Raw genomic sequence first — 23,766 nt, forward strand, 5'->3', positions numbered from 1 at the left:
CTGTGTCATGCCAACAGTATCCTGAGACCATTCATGTGTGGGGTTGCTTCTCAGCCAAGGGAGTGGGCTCACTCACAATTTTACCTAAGAACACAGCCATGAATAAAGAATGGTACCATAACATCATCCAAGAGCAACTTCTCCCAACCATCCAAGAACAGTTTGGTGACGAACAACGACTTTTCCAGCATGATGGAGCACCTTGCCATAAGACAAAATTGATAACTAAGTGGCTCGGGGATGAAAACATCGACATTTTGAGTCCATGACCTTAATCCCATTGAGAACCTGTGGTTAATCCTCAAAAGGCGGGTGGACAAACAAAACCACAAAATTCTGACAAACTCCAAGCTTTGATTAGCCAAGAATGGGTGGCCATCAGTCACTGTGTGGTGCAGAAGTTGATTGACAGCATGCCAGGGCGTTTTGCAGAGGTCTTCAAAAAGAAGGATCAACACTGCAAATATTGACTCTTTATGCAAAGCCTTTGACACTCATGAAATGCTTGTAATTTTACATCAGTATACCATAGCAACATCTGACAAAAAGGTCTAAATACACTGACGCAGCAAACTTTCTGAAATCCAATACTTGTGTCATGCTCAAAACTTTTGGCCATGACTGTACAAATAGCAAATAAAAAAAACAGTGCTTAAGGGCCTGATGCAGAGTGGGATGTATGCCAGTTTGCATAGTGTTTCTTTTGTGAAATCACTCTGCGCATGCCCAGGAACTGGGCACACGCATATACACCTATGCAGACTTGCCCAATTCTGTCACTTATGCAATCCTGTGTCTGCAGAGAAGGGAAGGGGCAGTCTAACTTTGGCCAAGTACAATACCCGCAGGTGTATGCGCAGCTGATGCAACGGTGGATGTATCTAGAGATTTGTACGGCTCTACAATTTTTCTCCCATTTTGCGACCATCTCTGCATTAGCCCTTAAATAAATATATAAATAAATAAAACATGAAATAATTTCTGTGCTGCTGCTTACCATTTATATGGTAAATAAATATAGCCCTGAGCAATGAAGTATTTGAACTTGAACAGTTAATTTAATTTAATTACACTTGGTATTTTGTTCTGATGCTCTTCATCTGTATTTACTATTTGTGGAGAACATTTAGCCACAGCAGAAGACGGCATACGCAACAGTAACACATGTAGGTGATAATAGCCAAATGCTTAATCATTAAATAATAAATGTAATTGCAACTATTGATCCATCTCCCCAATTTTACTGCCACTAGATTCCTAATCACCAAAGAGCTACTGCATGACATGACATGACATCCTTTCTGCAGGGACTATATAAGGCAGAAGCAGAGAACACCCGAATTAGGGCTTATCTGCCAGGCAGCATTAAACTGAATCTAATAGTACCTGCTATTATTCTGGGAAACGGAAAGATTGTCTGAAGTCCCTATTTATCTAGCTGGGGCGACTGGGAGTGGAATGATTATTGACAATGCCTGGGTACAGTGGACTGGAGGGGGTCCCACATCCAAATTTGCACCATTGGTTTTGGTGTCTAGTTATACTACTGCTGTTGCAGTCTAGACAATTCTTGCTTTGTTACCATTTACTTTCTCAACCTTCCCGAGCTTGCCAATCACAGAAGAAAAGCATTTATATTGAAGCATATACAGCATAAAGCTCAGTTTTCAGCTGCTCTCCACGGTGCTGGGAAAAGATAAAATACTGTATATGCTGTATTGTTGCAGTCTATGATCTTATATTCCAAAGTTTTCCAAGCATTGTCAGTTTTCCTTGAACTTCAAGATATGGTCCTTATGAGGCATCACCATTGTTCACCATAAATACTGTAGATATATGCAGTACGACCAAAAAAGCTGAATCAAATTTAAAGCTATTTGTGAGTCTCACATTGATCCATCCATCATTTTATTCATCCAGCTACAGAGATTTATAAATGCCACTTCATCTGTGTTACGGATAAAATACTTTTTGCAGAAACTCATTTTTATTCAAGGTCCTTTGATATACAGCATGCCTTATAAAAAGAAAGTAATCGAAAAGAGTATTTTCTTTTGTTCTTATGTTTACTGCATTTGTTTGTCACTTCATATTGAGTGATTAGTTGCTATGACTCATGTACATTGACTTATGTTGACTTGTGCCACTATACAGAATGTTAAAGCACAACATTTATACATCTTATTGTACAACACACAATGGAACTTGTAGCCGCTATATATAGATAACACATAATAAATATATTTCAATTTTTCATTTACAGCCCAATGAGCAAAATGTACAAAGGATATATATTTTATTACAGTATATATATTTTTTTAAAAAAAAATGCAAAGCACTTACAAATAAAGTGATCCTAAAAATATATTAAGTTGTGTTTTGTCATTAAAGTTTCTGTTAATCATTTAACTACATAACACAATGATAGATAGGATACTCTATATTCTATATTATATATGGCGAGACATATTGCTAAGAGGTATACAGTATATTTCTCTCCTCTTGTAAAACACACACAGCTGTATTATATCTGTTAGGTGTACATTTTATGCATATACACTAATATAGAGTAATATGAAACAGTCTGTGAATACAGTAAATGGATAAAGACTAATCAAACATTTGATAACATGACACTTTTAAAAAGCCCACTCTAGCAAACAGTAAATGTAAGCTTTGACTGCTGTCCCTACATTATACAGTCTGAAAAGGAAAACAATCTCTTATTTATAGACCTGTGACAAATGTTTTATTATGCGCATTATATGATTTCATTCACTTGCCATGCCCATTCTCCTCTATTTTCAGCCTCAGGAACCTGTGAGGGAGAGATGGAATGGACAGCCAGTCAAAACACAGAATAATGAAAAGGTTATATTCTACGTTTGTAAAAAAAAAATGCAATTGTAAATTGTGGAGTCACAGAGTCAGGCTGTAACATTAGTGAAGCCAATACAGAAACATACAATGTAATCACAGAGTTATTTTTAGAGTAAAAGAATGATAACTAAATGCTCTATGTACAGTTTTATGGTTAGAACATGCTAGGGGCTCAGGGCAGGAACATACAATATGGCACTAAACTATAATGAGAAGCAACACACACAGTAGTCCATACACATTTTCATATATATTGGGGACATATATATATATATATATATCATATATATCATATATATATATACATATATATATATATCCATGACATATGATACCTATGAAAGACAACATTTCTACATGAAATAATACATAACAAGTATATAAATGTGTAGCGTTTGCCTTCCTGGCTTTATTTAATTTTTCTGCTTAATTCTTTTGACAGTAATCAGCAAAGGAAAGTTTGAATAAAGGTGCATGGATGAAAGGCATGTGGTTGGCTGTAAGCCATAAGATGCCCTTTCCTCAACTGAACTCTCTCCCTTCTGTTAACCTTCCTCTGGCCAATTGCTGTCAAATGCACCTGTCAGTTATTAACACAAGTGTGGTCATCAACCCTTTTAAGTATAGTAATTTTTAATTTAAAATAACACCACAATCAGATGAATTATGCAGTACGTGGAATGTTTCAATTTTTAGATTCAGTTAGAATATTTTCGAAAAAAAATAAAACTATTCTCTTTCTTGACTTCTGACTTTAAGTGCATTAATAATCAATGTACAGTTCCAGGTTGTTCAGGTGTTTTCCATCTATATGAAATCTATGTACTTCATGGCGATGACTTACTATTATAGCTGTAAAACTGCAAATGAGCAGGGACCTAAAACTACCAATCAAACATGTGCTTCCATTCTCGAACCTGTACTCAATCAATCAAAGCTACTCTTGATTAGTTGCAACGATTTACTGCACTTCTGCAATTTGCATTTAGTTAGTAATGCCGTAGTTAGTAATACATGCAATTTGGCATGTGACAATAAGAAGAATTTCCTCTCACTGGGTAAAATATGGATGGGATTTTGATGACACATACAAATTGCTCATGTCAACAAGAAATATCTTCCTGACCTAAAGGATTGCAGAGTCAAGACTTTTGGCCTTCCAGTGTTTTATATGCATGTAGTCATCATTTACAATATGGAGACATCAAGATTTATCTCAATTTTGTCAGAGTAAGGGTAAAAATGTCATATGTTGCAGTTCTTGACTGAGGTCGTTTTTAAATCAGTAGAAGAAAAACATTAAAGGTCCCTCTTTTATATATAACACCTAATTACTAGTTGAAATGGACAACATACAACAGAATAGGTATATAGTTATTACACGATTGGGAAAGTTCTTGGGATTTTCATTACGGGCATCAAATATAATAAAAACACATTTTACTGTACTGATTAATGTACACCGGAATGCACATTGGAACAACACTGAACTGTAACTGACAGTCCTTATGAAGGTGGCTAAGATATCCCGGTAGACATTGGGAGACGTCCTGGATAGTCAGCTGTGCAGACAGAACAAACATTCTACAGAATTGAACATTTACACTAAGAGACTCCTATGATGTCTCAGCCTGTTACAGTGATTTGTACTGCACATACATTTGCTATATGAAGACAAAGTTAACACATGCTGATTTTGACGCATTTTTGTCTAGAATGTAAGCTCTAAAAAGCCGTACATAAAAGTACCGTATGTAGTCCCATGTGCGGAGTTGAACTGATCCTAAGATACATCTAGGTCTTCACCAGTAGCATATGCCACAGGTTAATGTCAGGTGTACTTACATGTAAATACACTTACCACCCACCAGGTCTTAAGCACAAAAAAAGTTTTTTTTACATTTTTTTTATAGCAAAAAACATTCACTATTAGGTCTGATTTGAATTAGAAAATCCTATATAATACAACAGGTGTAATCTTCCTTCTCGTGTATGAATGAAAGATGCAAAATAGTAAATCTAGTATACGCCCACAAAATCATATAATATAGGCACAAGCAATGAAAGTGTGCAACTTAATTTAGCCAAGCAGATATTTGAATCATTGTGTGCATATCCCTGCTCAACACATGCATGAAACTCTTCTATCATCACAAAACCTTTTGATTATAAACTGTGCTGAGCTGGTTATTGGTTATCAAAATAATTCCATTCAAAATGTCCCATTAATTAGCAACAATATAAACCACACACTGGGAAAGCCAAAAATAAGGTGTTGTATAAAAACATACATAATTCTTAATATATGTGTACTTTTATTTCTGCACTGTATGGAATTAACCATAGTAAAGTCCAAGAGGGTGCCTAGCATCATCTTAGTACAACTTATATCACACCAGCAGTCTTTTGTGTGGTTTCTAGTGTTTAACTAAGTCACACATCATTACTAGTTTCTTACCAGTTCAATGTTTTAAAAAATATACTTTTCACATTGAATGTTTTTTTCAAACTTTGTTAAAACTAATTAAAAATTGTTTGTCTTTCATTGGTAAAAATATTGTATCAAATATCTCTGAATTGTTTTGAGATCATGTGTGTATGAATGTAGTTTTGTTTTTAATGTAGATTACACTGATGTTACATTTATGTAGAGTTAACAAAACATCCATAATGGAATGACTGAGGAAAGGTTTTTTTTATGAGGGATGGAAACTGAAAAGAATTGCACCTCAGACAGTGAACATTTCTTAAATCCATCCAACTGTACACAGTTGAGGCAGCTATTTTATGTGTTGAAGCAAAAGGACTTCATGGGACTTTAATTATCAATCTCCAGACATTGGTAATATCCTCAGTTTATAGGGAAATGATAGACTGCATTGTCATCTATACCAGTTTAGCTCATAAAATGGTTGTTTTCTCTGTGTGTAAGCAGCAGGAGCACTTCAATGACATATTATGATTTTGAACTATTGTAATATTTTAATAATTATAAAACACTAATTCAGTCTACCATTTCTTAATAGTTCATGGTAAGGTATTTCTGTCTGTAAACACTAGGGGCCTAACTTTGAGTTAGGAGCAAAGCAAAGAAAAGGAGCAACTTTGCACCTGGACAAACCATGTTACAATGCAAGGGGTACAAATTTACTTATTTTTTGCATGCAAGGAAAATACTGGATGTTTTTTCATGTAGCACACAAATACCTGATAGTTTTATTTTACACTGATATTAAAGTTGATCTATGACATGCTGTATCCCAACTATAAATCTGTCCCTACATTTCAAATTTAACTCCCCCCCCCCCCTCCAATGCAACATGGTTTTGCCAAGGAGCAAAGTTGCACCTTTTCTTTGCTTTGCTCCTAACTCAAAATCATTTCCTAGGTATCTTGGAGTTATGTGTTGCTTTCCACCAGGAACAGTATGTTATGGATCTATAAAAATAAGTTTGCACTTAGTTTACATATGTCTTTGCTGTAGGCACCAGTCATATAATAGTTTTCTATTTTCTTTTTTAGTTTTGTAATTGTATATTCTGTAGGAACACCTATCATACCATATATCCATCTTATAAATGCTAGCAAGTGTCATATATATATATATATATATATATATATATATATATATATATATATATATATATATATATACATATATTGTATTAGGGCTTTGTTTTTCATTTGTAGCATGGATTTGTATGGAGTGGTAGGACACCTGCTACCTACAGAAATTGTCCTTCAATAGACTAGCTGTTTTTTGATTGTTTTTAGTGTGTAGGATTATGGGAGTGGTGATTGGTCATGGTATATATGTAAATAAATGATACAGATACTTACAGAGATATTTTGGTTATCTACCTGTGAACAGATATTTCTCAGAAATTAAGCATGATTAAAATAAACACGTAATATGAGGTGAGGAAATCATGCAAAATGAAAATATTAATTAAACTGGGTATCTGGCATAACTTGATACACCTGTACCCTCCCAGGCTCAAGTCATGCCAGAAAGCAAGTTTGTAAACCTTATGTTCAATTCTGAAAGATATTCCTACACTGGGATTTTATTGCCTAATGCTGTTATATTTACGTGTTTAAATATAGTCGGAATATATTTTAAAATGTTTGTTTAGATTGCAGCAGGAATGACTATGAAAGGCTGTTAAGCTGACAAAATATAGTATATACTATCTTATTTAATATTAATATTTATTGTGATTTGTTTATCACATAAGCTATATACAGATCATTTATATTTTATTTGTTTGTATGCATTATACAGCCTCCACCTCAAATCTATGACAAACAACTGGATGAAAGGGAACATACGATTGAAGAATGGAAAGGTACTGTAATAATAGAAAATATTCAGTGTATTTCTGTTTAATTAGGTTAAAATTACTTAAAAATTAATTCCACTCAAAACTAAAAATAAAAACTTTGGGTGAAATTAATTCAGATGAAATAAAATATAAAATCAACTTACTTTTGCGCCAATAATACACCATTTTGACAGGTTTCATGAAGCCGGTAACAAAAGGTTCCGCAACTCCTGTTGCCGTTCTTCTGTTTGAAACAGACAGCAGGGTTGTCAGTGTTCCTCTTTTCTGAACATTTATGCAAATGATATATTATTGGCAGAGGGGCATTGAAAAACCCACTGTTAGGGGGGAACTCAATTGGCCGCGTTACTGTAAAAAGTAACGTTACCTGCACACTATTACTGTTATTACAGTAATACTGTTATTTCATTGTCCATTGTTCTTGGATGTGACACATAACTGCTCTGCAAATACAATTGTTTCCAAAACAGAGCTGACCTGTGTCATATTCAAGAACAATAAGAATAAAAAGTTGTGTTTGGTAGACCTGCCTTTGTAAACAAACACATAGGTAGCCAGGAAGTAATTAGTCAAAGTGACACAAGGGTATGTGCAAAACTATTTACACAAGTTGTCTGAAAGTGGAAAACCCTGTAATTGTTTGTAACTATAATACAAAAATAAATAAGTAAATCAATAAATAAATAAGGTAAGTAGAGAAAGTGTCTAATGCGTGCTAACAAATTCATTTCCATGTTTTGCAGAGCTCATCTATAAGGAAGTTATGAACTTTGAAGAAAAAACTAAAAATGGTGTAGTAAAAGGACAGCCGTCTCCTTCAGGTACTCTTTGTAAATAGCAGTATGATCGCAAAAATTGTCTTCATGCCAACTTCATTATAGATTATTCTATTAATAAATTGATACTAATGATTTACTATTGACGATGTTTCCTTTCTGATGTGGAATAAAAGTTACTGGATGTCAATAGTGCATCAAGAAAAATGTTTAACCAGTCCTCTAATTATTATTATTATTATTATTATTAATAATCTTTATTTATAGTGCTCCACAAGGTATCCGCAACGGCATACAGAGTACAGGGTAGAACCATACAGAACAATAAACAAAAACACCAGGACTTCAGAGCTCCCAGCATAGCTTACACATGGATGGAGCAAAAGAATAGGTAGAGAGACAGAAGGGAATAGGGCCCTGCTTGTGAGAGCTTCCATCCTCTAATATTTTTAAAACTTGGATAGACTCAGGTAAATATGAATTCAAACTGCACACATATGTTTTTGTTTTTTAAAAATCAACATACTCAGACACTCTAGGCATAAGGGAACTTATTCTGTACATGATGGGGTGCCCAGAGGGTTAATTACCCTCTTACGGATCTTGGGTAAGTGGTAGCAGATAGGGATTCTGAGAGTAGGCACATAGATACTAAATTCATCCTTACTTAAACAACCTGTAGTAAAACCTCTAGCAAGAAGGGTTTCTAATTAATTGAAAAATAGCTCAGTGGGATCACCAAGTCTTTTTTAGCAAAACCAGCATTGCCTATTCATCTTAGTGCTTCTGCAACATAGTCATTTTTATTTACCACTAATAAACATCTTCCATTGACAGCTCATATTATAACAACATTATTGTCTACCATAAAAATTTCAAAAGCTTTCCAAATTATAGTTAGACTCACTAATTCAAAAGATAAATCTACTTACTGTATGTTCCTTTACATTGTCCTGGAAAAAATACTTAATTTGTCAAGTCCTGTATCCAAAATAATTTGCTGAGCGACAGCAGAATATCTGGATAAAACAGTATCTCCTTTCAACTCCAATTTTAATTTCAAGTTACGAATAAACTTATTAAGATATTATAAAAACTGAAACCCGTTAGGTTTAGAGGTCAGCACAATTGGTAAGCCTTAACCAATTCATATTTATTTAAAATTGTGTTGGATTAATTGAAAATACCTTTGGGTGGGAGATTCACAGCAGACTCCTTCTTTGGGGAGCTCTTTTTTGCTTTCATACCTCTATCCCTTAGAAGCCTCTTTTCGTCCATGGAGCCTCCACACTCTCTTGAAGAAAAGCTATTTTCTAGTCTAAAAGTATTGACCTTTGACTCTATTATAAAAATGAAGGAGAATCCCCAATTTACATATAAGGAGAATCTAATACATTATATCTGGGAGGTTTTAAACAAAAGATGACAGTTCCTTTGTCTCATGTCTATTGGAAGCAGATTTAGTCCTAATTCTTTATTGAACCTGTCTCCAATAATCATTCCTAGTCACAGCACCACCAGTTCCATGGCTAATCCACAAAGCTATATGATGATATATTAAACTTAAAATAATTATGGAAATTATGTTTATAAATGATATATGTTGCAAATATTGTAAGATCCTTTATTGAACTTTATTCTGTTCATGCAAACATGTTCCCCGTATAATGATAGCAGACTGTCATTTACTAATATCCCATAAAACTAGCAGTTCTGTGTCTTTCCCAATTCATACCCGCAGGTTAGGACTCCTGCCCTAGTCTTCTCTTCTCACACCCCTTTATCTCTTTCTTGCTGTGTGTATTACATTGAGATAATGGGCCTGATTTAATCTGATAAAGACTCATGAACTTCGGTATAGGGCTTGTTTCCTGCTCATAAGTAATATTTACTTGTTTTCCTCCCTTAATTTCTCCCTGTAAAGGCACCCATGTCACTGACTGCAAATGTCTATGGGTCAGAATTTTACTGACGAAACCAGCACACTCATGAGCTGGGATAAACATTATAATACCCAAGGTGGTGTTCTGTATTTGTGTTGCTAAATTATTTTAACTAAACTAGAATTAGAAAACAAACCAAAACGTACGTTTTCATTGAGAGTCTATTTTTATGGCCCTGGATCTATTTTTTCCTGAATCTATGTTTTAAATATCCCAGGGAATTTTTTCAACATTTTTGTCATATAATATACGTTTGATACTGTAAAGCAAGGCTAGTGATCCATATTGCGTGCTGACTCAGCTTGAGTTAATATTGGCTATAGATCTCCATGTGTAAAAAATGTACATTGGGTTGATGTGTGCTGGGTTTATTGGGTTAACCACTAGAGGACATCTACCCTGTAGACTCTGCATCACTCTGAATAATCCATCTGCCGTGAATAATCCATCTGGAGTGATTGTAAAGCAGTTATTATATTCATACTGTATATCTTAATTTGTCAGAACACTGCTGAGACAACAGCATGTACATTCCATGGATAAAGCACATCCATCACACCCTTTATTCTGTGCTACTACAGTAAAGTCAGTTTAGAGAGGCTTTATATTTAACATTTACATCAGATTAATATAAGGGCCAAGCTAACTGGAAAACATTTAAAAGTGTGCTTGGACCATCATCATGGGGAATCAGAATCTTCAATATATTAAATCCACACTAGAAGAAACAGCAAACCAATGCAGGTAGTTATAAAAGCCACATATTTATTATGGTAAAGCAGAGAATAAAGGGGATGTTTTGCATTTATGGAACAAATTTGCCAGTAAAGGAAAACGTTTGCATAATAGAAATGTTTGTGAATAGGGAAGTGACTAATCAGAACAAAATCCCTGGTTTTTGTTTTTTTTTAAGAAAACGTTGCAGCAGTCTGTAGGTGATCACAGCGGTAGCTTAAAATAATTAGCATTCACTGTACCCAGATATAGTACTGCTGTTCAAAACAGCCACTCAGGCATATGTTCCATAGTGTACAACACAATGTGTTATCTCCTGCTGTCATTTCCTTACACGCGACAGGTGACTTTGTTCATTGCTTATTTGCATTTGTAATTAAGGCAACCATCCAACACATGAATACAATTAGAAGATAGAGATGAAATGCAATTACGGATAAATATGTCTATATTAAAAGAAATGTGTAAGTAATCCAAATGGTAATAATATATTTCAAACATCTGTAAATCTGCACAATAAAAAAAAACAGGTGCACACCTAAAAGACTGCTGATATTAAAATCAACGATAAATAAATAATTATAAAACAAATGAAAGATAACATTTTGTTGTCCATAAAATGGGATATCCTGAAAATGTAATTGATCACTATAAAATCTTATAATGATACTTAGTCGTTACAATACAATCTAAAGTTCACCAGCAATATCTAATCATCTATTGTTCAAAGAGGAGCTGTAGATGATCCTGATTCAGGGATACCAGCAAAGCGTCCATGATAAGTGCAGACGATAAGTTGATAAGTGCAGACTCGCCAGCTGGCTTTATAGGTTAGATAGTGAGTGTAGCACATTTAATAAAGATTGAAATCATCACCAGGGTGCTTCTTTTTTTGGCGCGACACTGTAATAGTTGTCAGTTAGATAGGTGATAGCAGCGTACTTGGTAACATTTTCTTAAAAGCAGTTATGTATCAGCAGGACCACAATAAATAAAGTACAATCACAGTTATACAAACACTGCCTTTTTCCCACAAACCATATTTTCAGTAAGACCCGGATCTTATCCTTACCAACTCTGATTCACAAGTAGAAGCACCCTCCTGGGTTGCTGTTACAGCTGTATCCTAGATTTGAGGATATGAAGTTTGAGGTATAGGAAGGGGTGGTGTTGCTGAAGGCTTTGTGCGGGAGGGTGAGCAATTTGAATTGAACCAGTGTAGGATTTACAGGGTGGTGTGGTGGATTTGGAGATCGTTTAGGATGGTTTCAAGCAGGGAGAGATGGGTGAAGGCAATATCAGATCGTAGGATGTTGCAGAAGTCAAGGTGGGAGATGATGAGAGAATGGATAAGAGTCTTGAATGCATTTTCAGTAAGAAAAAAAAAGGACGTCTTCTTCCAATATTGTGAAGGTGTAGGTGACAGTACTGGGAGTGCATGGGATATGTAAATTAGAAGGTGGAGTCAAGGGTGACACCAAAGCAGTGGGCTTGGGAGTCTGAAGAGGGAAGGTGGTGACTGGGAGAAGGAAAGATGATAAGCCCTGTTTTGGACATGTTCAGCCTTTATGTAGCCTTTGAACATCCACGTGGAAATGAGCAGAGAGGCAATTGGTCACATTGGATAGTAAGGAAAGAGAGATGTCAGAAGAGTAGAGATTGGTTTGTTTTTTTGCCAGATTGTTAAGGGTGGTACTGGAGGTTGAATGAGTGAACTAGTTTACCAAGAGAAGAGGACTACAGTGAGAAGAGCAGAGGGCTGAGAACAGAGTATCAGGGAACCCCTTCATGTAGTGGGAGTGGAGAGAAGGATGTGCCAGAAGTGGTAGAAGCTATGTAGGAGTGGTTGGTTAGGTAATAAAAAAACTGTATCACAAAGATCAATGGAGTGAAGGGAAATTAGAAGTTGAATATAAGGATAATTAGTGAAAAAAATCCCACTGAGAGATTTCCTAGCATTTTCGGTTAAATCCGTAAAAACCCAATATCTGATTTGTTATCAGTGTTCCCGCACAGAATTTGAGAACCTTCAAAACTTACCACCCGCTTCCTCTTTCATCACCACTAATATTAATGCGCAACGAGAGCTCAAGGACGCGTCAAGTTATTATGCGGTAGCAGGGGGAATTGGAACATTGATAAAGTGCCAAGAAAGAGTATGGAAGCTACCGCAGAGCTGCAGATCCACTGTATTGGAGATGGAGTTTAATGCACAAAGAATTTAAAAAACATTTTGTATTTATTATATATTATGCACTGGTCGAAATGGAAATTTGGAAGTGGCAGCATGATAAATGTAACTGAGTGGCAGGGGCCGCCTAACCTCAAAGTTTTAGGTTACAATTTATTTAAGCCCGTATTTTAGATGTGTTTAACACAGTTTAATAAAATATAAAGACATATTAAGTGATAGCACTAACTAATATGTATTTATATTTTACTAAATAGTGTTATAAAAGCATCTAAAATTAGGTTTTGATGTCCCCCAACTCTTCCATGTCACACACACACACGGGACGCACAGACGGACATGTACACATATACATGCGACTTTTCAAATGTTTTAGGGCTCAGAGCTCTGTCTATGAAAAACTAGAAACATCCTTATATGCTGCCAATTGATATATATATATTGGGAAGTGTCTCACCCCAAAACAAAATTCAAGTAAGTATATAATGTCAGATGCAAGCAAAGATAAGTAAGGAGTTATTAGGATAAAACAGAAAAACAGTACAGAATAAAATATTATAAGCACATTGTAGACCAAAATGCATGGGAACCTATGTAAATAGCTCACCCACTGTGGCTTCTGCATTGGAGATAAATTTGATTGTGACAATTGATCACCAAGTGGTGAGTTACACTGAGCAGTGGAGAAGTGCTGGTATGTCATACAGTTGCATATTGGCCCACTTTAACCACTGACATTGTGCTTGTTTTGTGGGCAGTGTGTAGAGCTTAGGACTCTAACAGGTCTTTTATTATACACTAAATGGTCCTCCCTGACAATTTTGATAATATACATCGAGTTTGCTTAACTTGCATCTGCACACTCTTACTGTACACTCTTACTGCACACTCTTACTGTACACTCTTACTGCACACTCTTACTGCACACTCTTACTGTAATGCACTTGTATGTTACCATGATCCGGCTCTAAAAGAGTGCAATGGAAAGATGTGCACAGCTTTATTTACTTTTATGGATACAAGGGGCCTGATTCAAAGGTGCAGTTAAAAAAGAGCAGGGAACTTGAGCGTAGTTCCAACCATATATAAATCCCAGCAGATCTCAAGATACATTTCTATTTGAATCTCGGTGTAAGTACGCTCTGCCTACACAGTATGTGCCTTATGTAGACAAACAGAATAGACTGCAAACATATGTGTAATAGAAGGTAACAGCAGACCACATACAAAAAAAATATATAGAATAAATCAACAAATTTAAACAGTATAATAATTATAAAAACTATATATTTTTAATCCAACTATATATTTTTTAAACATTAAATACATAAATCAAGATGTTCTTAATGCGTACTGATATTATCTTACTTGTATATAAGTGTTCTGTGATAGTTAGTGACACGCATATGTGTAGTTTTCCAAGCACAGACTATGCCGTATCAGTCACCACTATCAGTCGGCACTCACACCTGCCCTGCAGCTGGTGCAAATAATAAGTCATACTTGCCAACTCTCCCGGAATGTCCGGGAGACTCCCGAAATTCAGGTCGGTCTCACGGACTCCCGGGAGAGCTGGCAAATCTCCTGCATTCTGCTTGTGTTTTCCCAAAATGACGCGATTAGCGGCGAATAGCGTCATTTTGGCCCCGCCCCCTCCTGCCCTCCTGTCACGCCCATCTTCCGGAAAGGACTTCGCAAAAGTAGGTAAGTATGTGATAAGTCTGAAACCAGCGTACTAAAGAGAATCCCAGGACTTGAATCGGCCACATCTGCGTTAGAGCACCCTCAACATGCCCTTACTGTCCATAGCCTATGTTGGTCCACCCATTGCCACCCCCATTCTGCCATTCAAATCATAGGCAATCATAAGTGTCATTTGTATTCTGACATAAATTGCTTGCAATTGCATTCATTGGTGTAAGGTCTATTTCTGAGCATGGGAAGAGCTATTTCACGCAAGATACGTCATGCAAACGAACTTACATCCGAACATGATTCAGGCCCAAAATGTGCACATACATAGTGCATCTTTATGTCACGCATATGCACTTAAGCGCAACTCTAAATCCAGCCCTTAAGATGAAAACGTTTCTTGATGAGCGATGTAATAGTGTCATAGTGACTGAAAACGTATGGTGATTAATTTGCACCATGCTCAATAAACAACCTGTGTGTATATTGTAAAACACATATTTGGCTGTAAAGGACCTTTTAGCTGTTGGCTGTGAACTAGTGGTGCATTGCCATAATGTATTAGCCAAGATACTTTCAGGTCTGGCTTTCGAATATTTTTAAAATTCCCCACACATTTTTTTATTGTCTCACTTGTATACAAAGTGACATTGAGCACATCAGCAGACAGTGTATTAGCAATGGTAATAGTGCCAGCTTCACCTCTAGTGCATAGAAAGTTTGGAATAAAGAAAAATGTCCTTGTCACCCAGAAGCCGCAGGATGCTTGTTTTTATTCTAATGAATGAAGAGTCACTGAACTGCTACCAAGGACATTTCAATTTATTGCTACCTGGTGATTTTTGTAACCACATAACAATACAGCCTTGAGCTCCCAGCATTGTATAAGGGTCATTTCTATTCAGTTCATGATAAGTTGTGATGTATTTTTCCAACAAAAAGGTGGTGATCAAGGCCACATAAGGCAGCACTATGGAAGAAGCCTAACCATTTAAAAATGTGAATTTCTCTTCCAGTTGCCCTTTGAAGTTGTTTTGTTTTAACTTCAATCTAGATGTATTACAGATTACCCCAGGAAGAAAGCAACAGACTTGTTCAGTCTGAGAGCCATCTCCTACTCACTTAACTAGAAGTGTTTGTCTCCTCTAGCAGATTCCCAATTATATTTCACAGTGCATTTATGTTTGGCTAGAGGAATTATTGCATGCTGTGTTTTATTTATCCGGAACGCTGTGTGGTTCCCCTTCCACTGTGCTGAGTGAATTCTGTTCTAGAGGTGTGCATGCATACTAATTCTGCCATGAGCCAATTAAATCATGCTTTCATGATTTCATAATGAATTTTTAAAGAGCTGTACAAGACTATGTTTATGTGAATGTCCTATTAGCAGTTTTTTTATGCCATGAATAATCATGTTCCACTTATCTTTATGTTTTGTTTTTATCGATCTGTCATTGCTGCAGAGAACAATTACTCAATATGTTATGCGAATTCAATTTTGTATGTGTGCATTTAGCTTCTCCCTAGCAGTTTGTAATTATTGTATATTATGCTTGTTTTTTTTAGATATTATGAGCTTAAGAATGTTACAGTCCCTATTTTTATATTTTAAATGGTCTTCAGTGAGGGTAAAATTGCTCATTTGAGTTTTTCCCTTAACTTTACTCTGCTGTGAGTATACTATACCACCCACTGTGAGATGGCGCATTGTAGGAGCCCCCCCCCCCCCTCCAGTTATGGAAAGGATATGATTGTAATTAAGAATTAAGTATATTGTATTTGCCCATGTTTCAGTTTCATGGAAATGAAGCTCCCACATGGAGTTCTAATATATAGTATTATAATATATAGTATACTATATAGTATAGTTAGGGCCGGATTAACAATAGGGCTAACTGGGCTACAGCCCAGGGGCCTCGGGCATCCAGGGGGCCCTTTTAAGTGCTCAGCAGCAGTATTGATCAGTCCCGATCAGTGCTTCTGAGCACTTTCACTGCGGTCCTTCTCCAGCGCGCTGTAGTCTCCTTACTGAGGAGATCTAGTGAGTCTCACTCTCACGAGATCTCAGTAAAGAGCATACAGTGCGCCGGAGAAGGACTGCAATGCCAGAGAAGGAGGTAAGTGCCTTGGGGGTAGCTCGGCTCACCGGGGGGGCAGCTCAGATCACGGGGGGGGGGGCCCTCACGGGGGAATGGAGGCCCCCTTAGCCCAGGGGCCTCCATTCCCTTAATCTGGCCCTGAGTATAGTATAATGTATTGTATAGTAGTATATATAATATAAACAGGTTTACAATATTGCCTTTAGCTATTAGATACAGTGAGATATGTTAGTTTTCAAAATACCATGGTTCATGGTTTATTTTAGTTATATATCATTCATTCTGAAATTACCCAGGATTTTTTATATTTGGAGTTATGATGGCATAGTGTTACTTATATATACCTCTATATCTGCCCTATAACGAGGTTTCCACTGTTGGAATCTAATTTCCATGAACACTTTGCTGTGAGGCAGGTATATTCATCCGTATTACCTGTATGCACACTAGGGAATGCCTAAATCATTCTTTTCAATATAACATGGTCACCGGACATGATCACAGTATAATTCTACTGTGTTTTAAATTCAAACTTGCAGTAAATCTTAATTCATAGCTGATAAAAAATGGAAAGCAGTTTAGAGAAATGTATACAACAAACCAAATAAAAGTTGTATTTTTCTGTTGATCAATGTTAAAGTTAAGTCCAGGGGCCTGATTCATTAAGGATCTTAACTTAAGAAACTTCTTATTTCAGTCTCCTGGACAAAACCATGTTACAATGCAAGGGGTGCAAATTAGTATTCTGTTTTGCACATAAGTTAAATACTGCTTTTTCATGTAGCACACAAATATCAACTTTAAATTTCAGTGTACAAATAAGCTATCAAGTATTTGTGTGCTACATGAAAAAACAGTCAGTATTTAACTTATGTGCAAAACAGAATACTAATTTGCACCCCTTGCATTGTAACATGGTTTTGTCCAGGAGACTTAATTAAGAAGTTTCTTAAGTTAAGATCCTTAATGAATCAGGCCCCAGGATTTTAGATCTGGTTCTGTTCATTTATAGGTATATGGCATTTATGCAATGCCTCCATTGCTTCCATCAGGGACAGCAATTGTAATCTGCCATCAAAATGGCAGGACGAGACAATTAGTGAACTTTAGGCCTCATTGTTCTTCTTGAAAGAGGGCAATTGTGGAGAAAGTCAGCCATGGTCGCATTATAAAATATCTTAAGACACTGACATATTTATCTTTTGAATGCTAATCATAGAAATAGCAAAATTGAAAGGGTGGGGTCTCTGGTGATATGTGTACATCCGCTCTGAAGGCCCCCATTTTGCTGTGCATTGGTGGAAGGTGGCTCATGTGCAGTGGAGTAACATTTTGGACTTTCTGTTCTGGAACTGAAAGCCCAAATAGGGCATCATTGTCCAAGTTCTGGTCTTCCTGCCCCTTAGCAGCTGCTTTGACAGAAGTTGCGCCACTCGGGCTAATTATAAATTATTTTTGTGGGCATATAATTTAAAGTTTTTCTTGTTCATTCTTAACTGCCAATTCTGACATTCATTAGTTAAAGTAGGACAGTGATCAGTAATTAACGTTGATCCATCTACAATAAGTAAGACAATGATAGCCGGTCACTGTTGGTTACAGCACTATTTTGGAGAATTATATGACACTGAAAGTAAAGCATGTAAATATTATTGAGGTGTTTTTCTTCAGCAAACCAGTATCTGTGTAGAATTGTTGAATTACAGTAGATTATACTGAAGTATCTGACAGTGGATGACACTAATAGTCAATAAAATATATTATTCTACTTATATTCATGTAAGACACTGTACATATTTAATAAAGTATGCGTCCTAGAGTATTTATAATTTGTAACATTTATGAGAAACGAAATGTTTTATAGAGGAAATAAATATTCCATTTTATTGCTGTTTTAAAGACAAAACACATCAAAAGTATTCTAATGCAAAGTCCCATTTTTATACCAATATTGTAAAAAAGACACAACTAAAGTCTTATTATGGTATGTATATTTATTGTATATAGTCGGTTACATCTTTCACCCCTGTGCATAATTTAAAACTGTAAAACCAGGCTAATAAGTGTATTGCTGAACTAATCTATATAAACTGAATACAATTAACCATATTCAAGTAGGATATTATTAGTCTTGATGCTCAATTTTCTTGGATTTTTGGCCAGAGCTACAATTTGTAACACTACTCGTCTGAACAGCAGAGATCTCAATGCTTGCACAGAATTCAGAGCAGCTTGCTCAGGTTGTGTTTTGTGAGGGGCTCATGTTCAGTTGAACACAAATTGCGTTTTTGGCATATAATACTTTTTTTTGCATCTGAGCATGTGCACAAACTACTAGTTTCATAACTAGTGCTTTGTGTTAGAGATATGCGCTGACCCCCGTGTTTTAGTTTTGGATGTGGTTTTGGTTCTAAAACACCTTTTTCTTTTGGTTTTGTTACTGGTTTTGCCCCAAAATCCTGAAAGGATTTAGTGTTTGTTTTGGATCTGAGTTTACTTAAAAATTGTGAAAAATGGCTAAAATTAGATGATTTTGAGCTGTTTTTGCTCCTATTTTACTATGTACAGGATTAACACACATTTACAGTCATTTACAGTCTGTTTCTGATGATCAGTCAGTTTACTAAAAGATACAATCACCATTTCTGCTTTCATTTTCTTTTAATTCAAATCCATATCCCACATTATAAGACAACGTTTTGGTCCTATATTTCTACATTTGGACCTTTGTCAAGACAACCACACAGATATTAAAAATCATGCAGTTACTTGATTTCTTATGCAATCCCAGATTGTCTTCATCTGCAGCTCATAATTCATTGAAAGGGGAATGTCTGCATATCATTGCAAAACATATGAGGCAATGGCTCCCTTGTATTCTCTATGAGGAACTCCAATATAACAATATGCATTCCATCCTGAAACGCATAAAGCAGGAGTGTCAAAATCGGAAGTGCCAAAACCGAAGTACAGAAATATTTTTTCACTATAACAATCAAACACAGTGATTCCTAGGTAAGTCACTGGGACACCTGCCTAACAGGTGTGTATTTCCCATGAGTACCTAAGACATTTACCAAGTAGGTGCAGTAATACACCGACACTATCAGATGAACACTAATCTCCGACGGTATGTGTTCCAGCTTGGAACGCATTGACCAGAGGTGCAATGATACACTTCCTGTATAATAAGTGTTCTGGATCTATATTTTCCTGGAAATTACATCTTGCCTCGTTTTCAGACACGATTTTGTATCTATTCAGAACCCCAAATCTCGGATCTGTCGGTTTCTTCAAATCCGTACCGCTCATCTCTGCTTTGTGTGCATGCGCAGAAGTAAAAAAACGTATTATACGCCAAACACTCAATTTGCATTCAACTCAACCTAAGCCCCCAAGTGAGCAAAATTGGATTATATGCTGAGTAAGTGCTTGCTTGAACAAGTCTTACCTGTAGACAACTTGATAACAGGGTGAGCTTGTCTGCTCTTCCTCTAACCAATAGAAATCACATTTCACCTTCCAGTTACCACTGCTGAATTAATTGATGTTTAACAGTGATTTTTATTGTAATTATTAAAAGCCCATTTGTAACAATCACAAAAAGCCAATGAGTCAACAAATATTTTGCGACTGATCTGCACTTTGTATTCATAAAATATTCAACTGCATTTTTTCAGTACAGCAATTCAATTATATATACAACTAGAAGTGATTGTGTGTGACTGTGTAGTCGGTCCTTTTCTCTTTAGTGATACAAAATCCAAGTTGCCATGTTTGTCAGACTTTGCTAACTGCAACAATTACCAAACACATCTGTGCAAAAAATCTGGTTTAAAAATAGCTTGTATTTACTTTATATAAATGTTCAGTAAAATATACTGACATAATGTATTCTAAATACAGAGTTATATGTATTAAACAATAGCTGAACATGTACAATAATATGACATGGTGCATACTTGTAGGTATAAAGAGAGACAACTCTGATCTTTAATAACTGCCCAAAAGTGTAGCACTTTGATTGCAGTTCATCCTGTAAGTCCTCAGCCATTACCTAACAAGAGCTACTGGATTGCACTGTTTAAGACAAGTGCTGGAGAAGAGGTCTGGGTATGTATTTTAAAAACTGCAGAGACAGGCTGCCGTAGTGAATACTGCTCCAGATTAGACAAGTGTTATCATCCAATTACAGAAGGTGATTTATTCAGTACACACCTCCTCCCGTCCTATTATTTTGAGTCTCTTGAAGGTTAGCAGTCATCCAATGCTGACAAGCTCTGAATATGAGATGCAGCAGGTCTTCTCATGTATTGGTGACCTGCACCAAAGTGCTTCACTTCAGTAAAGAAAGGTTTCTGTGGACACGCTATTTAACTTATTTACTCTTCGTACTTAATTGCGATTCATTAAGTAAAGTAAAATAAAATAAATTATATTTATTGTTCCATGTTTTTCTACATTGCAATGACTATTATTTTGCAGAGTTCATTTTGAGTGAATTTACTAAGGTTCAATTGCTTTGCCGTTCATTTTCTTAGCACAGGTGCAGCAGTGAACAGCAGCGAGAGCCCCCCTCCGTCCTCATCTGTCAACGATATATCCTCCATGTCCACCGACCAAACACTGGCATCCGACACAGACAGCAGCCTGGAAGCTTCTGCAGGACCCCTTGGTTGTTGCAGGTGACTAGCCGCCTGCCTGAGAAACCCCACCTTCTTCAGAGGCTGATGTGATTGGGAAAAAAAAATCTAAATATATCTATATAATTGCAAGAAAGGAAAGAAAGTCAAAATATTTCCCTTCTAGCCTGCTTCTCCTACAGAGTTATGTCATGCAGCTAAGCTCAAATGTATATTTAACTTATAGTTGCTCCGCTTTGGTCTTCTGGTTATGCTTACTGCAAGAAAAAAAAGGGTTAATTCACAAACAAATACTGTTTGCATCTATTGTAAAATTAATGGCTGTGAAACCAGCAAGATCCAATTATCTTTTTTCTCATGACGACATGACAAAAATGTGCAGTAGCCATTCAAGCGTGTGCGTGTCCGTGTGAACGTATGCGTGAACTGTACGTATTTTTTTCATCAGAATTGTTTGAATATCTGTCTGAAACCCTTCCATCTGTCCAGATAGATGGATGTAGATAATCACACACTTGTACATCAGATGTACTGTATACATGCAAGCATATGTATATGTATATTAAAAGAAAAACACAACTGTACAGTAGTTATTACATAGAGCAGTATATATAGTAATAAAGGGCCTGTTTTGTGTTAGCTACATAAATTGTTGCTGTAAAATAACGCTAGCATATAAGATGTTAAGTTCATACATTTGTCAAATTGTGGAAGAACATAAAAAAAAAGAAACTTTGTATCATATAAACAAGAAAGCATCTTTAGCAGAACAAAGCATGATGACAAAATAGACAAACGTACACGGATCATGCAAAAACACGAACTATCCAAATAGTTCTTCACAGTTCTAATAGCTATTTATTTTTTTACATGCACAATATTTTTTATTTCAGACCAGATGTGCTGAATTAAACCAGCAGTTGTGGTAAAGTTAACTTGTATACAACTATATTTTAGTTTTGGGATTTTTTTTTCCTTTGTAGGGTACAGGAGTAGTAACAACGCTGGCTTTGCAGTAATCCCCCGAGAGATAGTTGAGAGCCTCCCACGGCAACTGGTTCATATTCTTTGCTTAGATTTGTTGCTATGCCTGCCACAGAGAGCAACACACACACATTAAACTTTCATTGGCTTAGGTTCATATGTTTTCATGACCTATGGTAATAACGTTTTTCACTTCAGATTTTGTGATACAATATTAGCCATCATTTAAAAATTAAAAAAGTTTGTTTTGAAACTGTGAGAAAAGGATCCAGTGAGGATGGTGTTCTTTGGATATTACTGAGATAACAAATGTTCAGAATTGCAAACATGTTATTTCTTGCATTATAATTTGTGTATTACGCATCAGGGATGAAATGTATCATTGCTATGTTTTATGTTTTAATCCTCAGGAGAATAACACTTTGCAGTCTAATCCTGTTTATTGACTTAACATGTTTATTTAGATGTTGGCATTTTGTAGACTGGCTATAAACATCTGCAAAATAAACTTTAATCACTGAAACCACTCTAGTAGAAACAAGTTGGACTAGAGTGGTACCAAAAATATTGATTGCAAACTCATTTTTTTAATTTTGTGCTACTAGGTAAGAGCTCTCAGCTTCTGTGCTGCCGTTTCATCTCACCTTTACAATTGCACCCATAAATCAGACTCAATAGAGTTTTGAGTTCAGTGTTCATTGAAGCATACTGTGTAGTTTTGGTTACAAATGAAAAAAGGTGCTATGTCATATTGAAATTTCCCATCCTGAAATAAATGACATTAGTAAATCTATCCTGAGTCTAACAGCAAATGTAGAGAAAATGTGAGAGATTCAGTTAAGCCTCAGGTCCCTTACATTACACTGAATAAGTACAGCAGAGTCATGCAAGTTATGTGCTGCGGTACCCTTTGTCTAAATATATAGTGACAATCCATGTGTTGAAATTCAAGTCCAGAACAGGGCAGGAAGTCTCCGCATGATGCCGTGACACTACTTTAGAATGTTATATAATGTCAAACACTTCCCACAGGATCTGATGTCTGTGTTCACTGTGCACTATGATCTTTGTAATAAGGCAGTAGTCTTGGGATTATTTGGCACCAAGTGAATACATATTAATTATAGCCACAAAAATAGTCAAACAAGTCTGAGAAAAACAAAACAGTAATATCACTGAGAAATAATACAGTATATTAACACAGATTCACAGGAATAATTGACACATTATAGTAGCCCACAAATTGGCTTTTATATCAGTGCATGTAGGGAGGGGGCAGTTCATTAATATATTGTTTTTGACAAGTGCTAATTGACAGACAACATCGTTCTCTTACTGATTGTTACATGGAAGAGGTAACAGCAATACCAGAGTACTGTATATAATCTGTTTGATGTAGTCAAGGTGCTCTAAGAGTCTGCACCATTCAAAGCTTTGCTTGAAGATGAGGTAATGCTACATTTGCACGCTGAGTAAA

The 23,766-nt window shown here is 36.0% G+C and overlaps 1 protein-coding gene across 10 annotated transcripts in view; it reads left to right on the top strand.

Annotated features, from left to right (window-relative positions):
• Positions 1-22,856, top strand: part of MAPK10 (mitogen-activated protein kinase 10) — a 183,073-nt gene extending 160,217 nt beyond the window's left edge. For 4 of the 10 annotated variants that reach the window (XM_075203055.1, XM_075203102.1, XM_075203093.1 and 1 more), the window contains exons 11-14: positions 2,809-2,871; positions 7,166-7,229; positions 7,970-8,047; positions 21,209-22,856. In XM_075203055.1, the coding sequence (XP_075059156.1) occupies positions 2,809-2,871; positions 7,166-7,229; positions 7,970-8,047; positions 21,209-21,351 (348 nt within the window). In that variant the 3' untranslated portion in view covers positions 21,352-22,856. Of the gene's footprint in view, positions 1-2,808; positions 2,872-3,322; positions 3,530-7,165; positions 7,230-7,969; positions 8,048-21,203 lie in introns of those variants that run through there. The other 6 variants (XM_075203085.1, XM_075203075.1, XM_075203112.1 and 3 more) reach the window with 5 other exon arrangements.
• The last annotated feature ends 910 nt before the right edge of the window (positions 22,857-23,766 follow it).

This window comes from Mixophyes fleayi, chromosome 1 (genome assembly GCF_038048845.1).
Source record: "Mixophyes fleayi isolate aMixFle1 chromosome 1, aMixFle1.hap1, whole genome shotgun sequence".
NCBI classification, from domain to species: Eukaryota; Metazoa; Chordata; class Amphibia; order Anura; family Limnodynastidae; genus Mixophyes; species Mixophyes fleayi.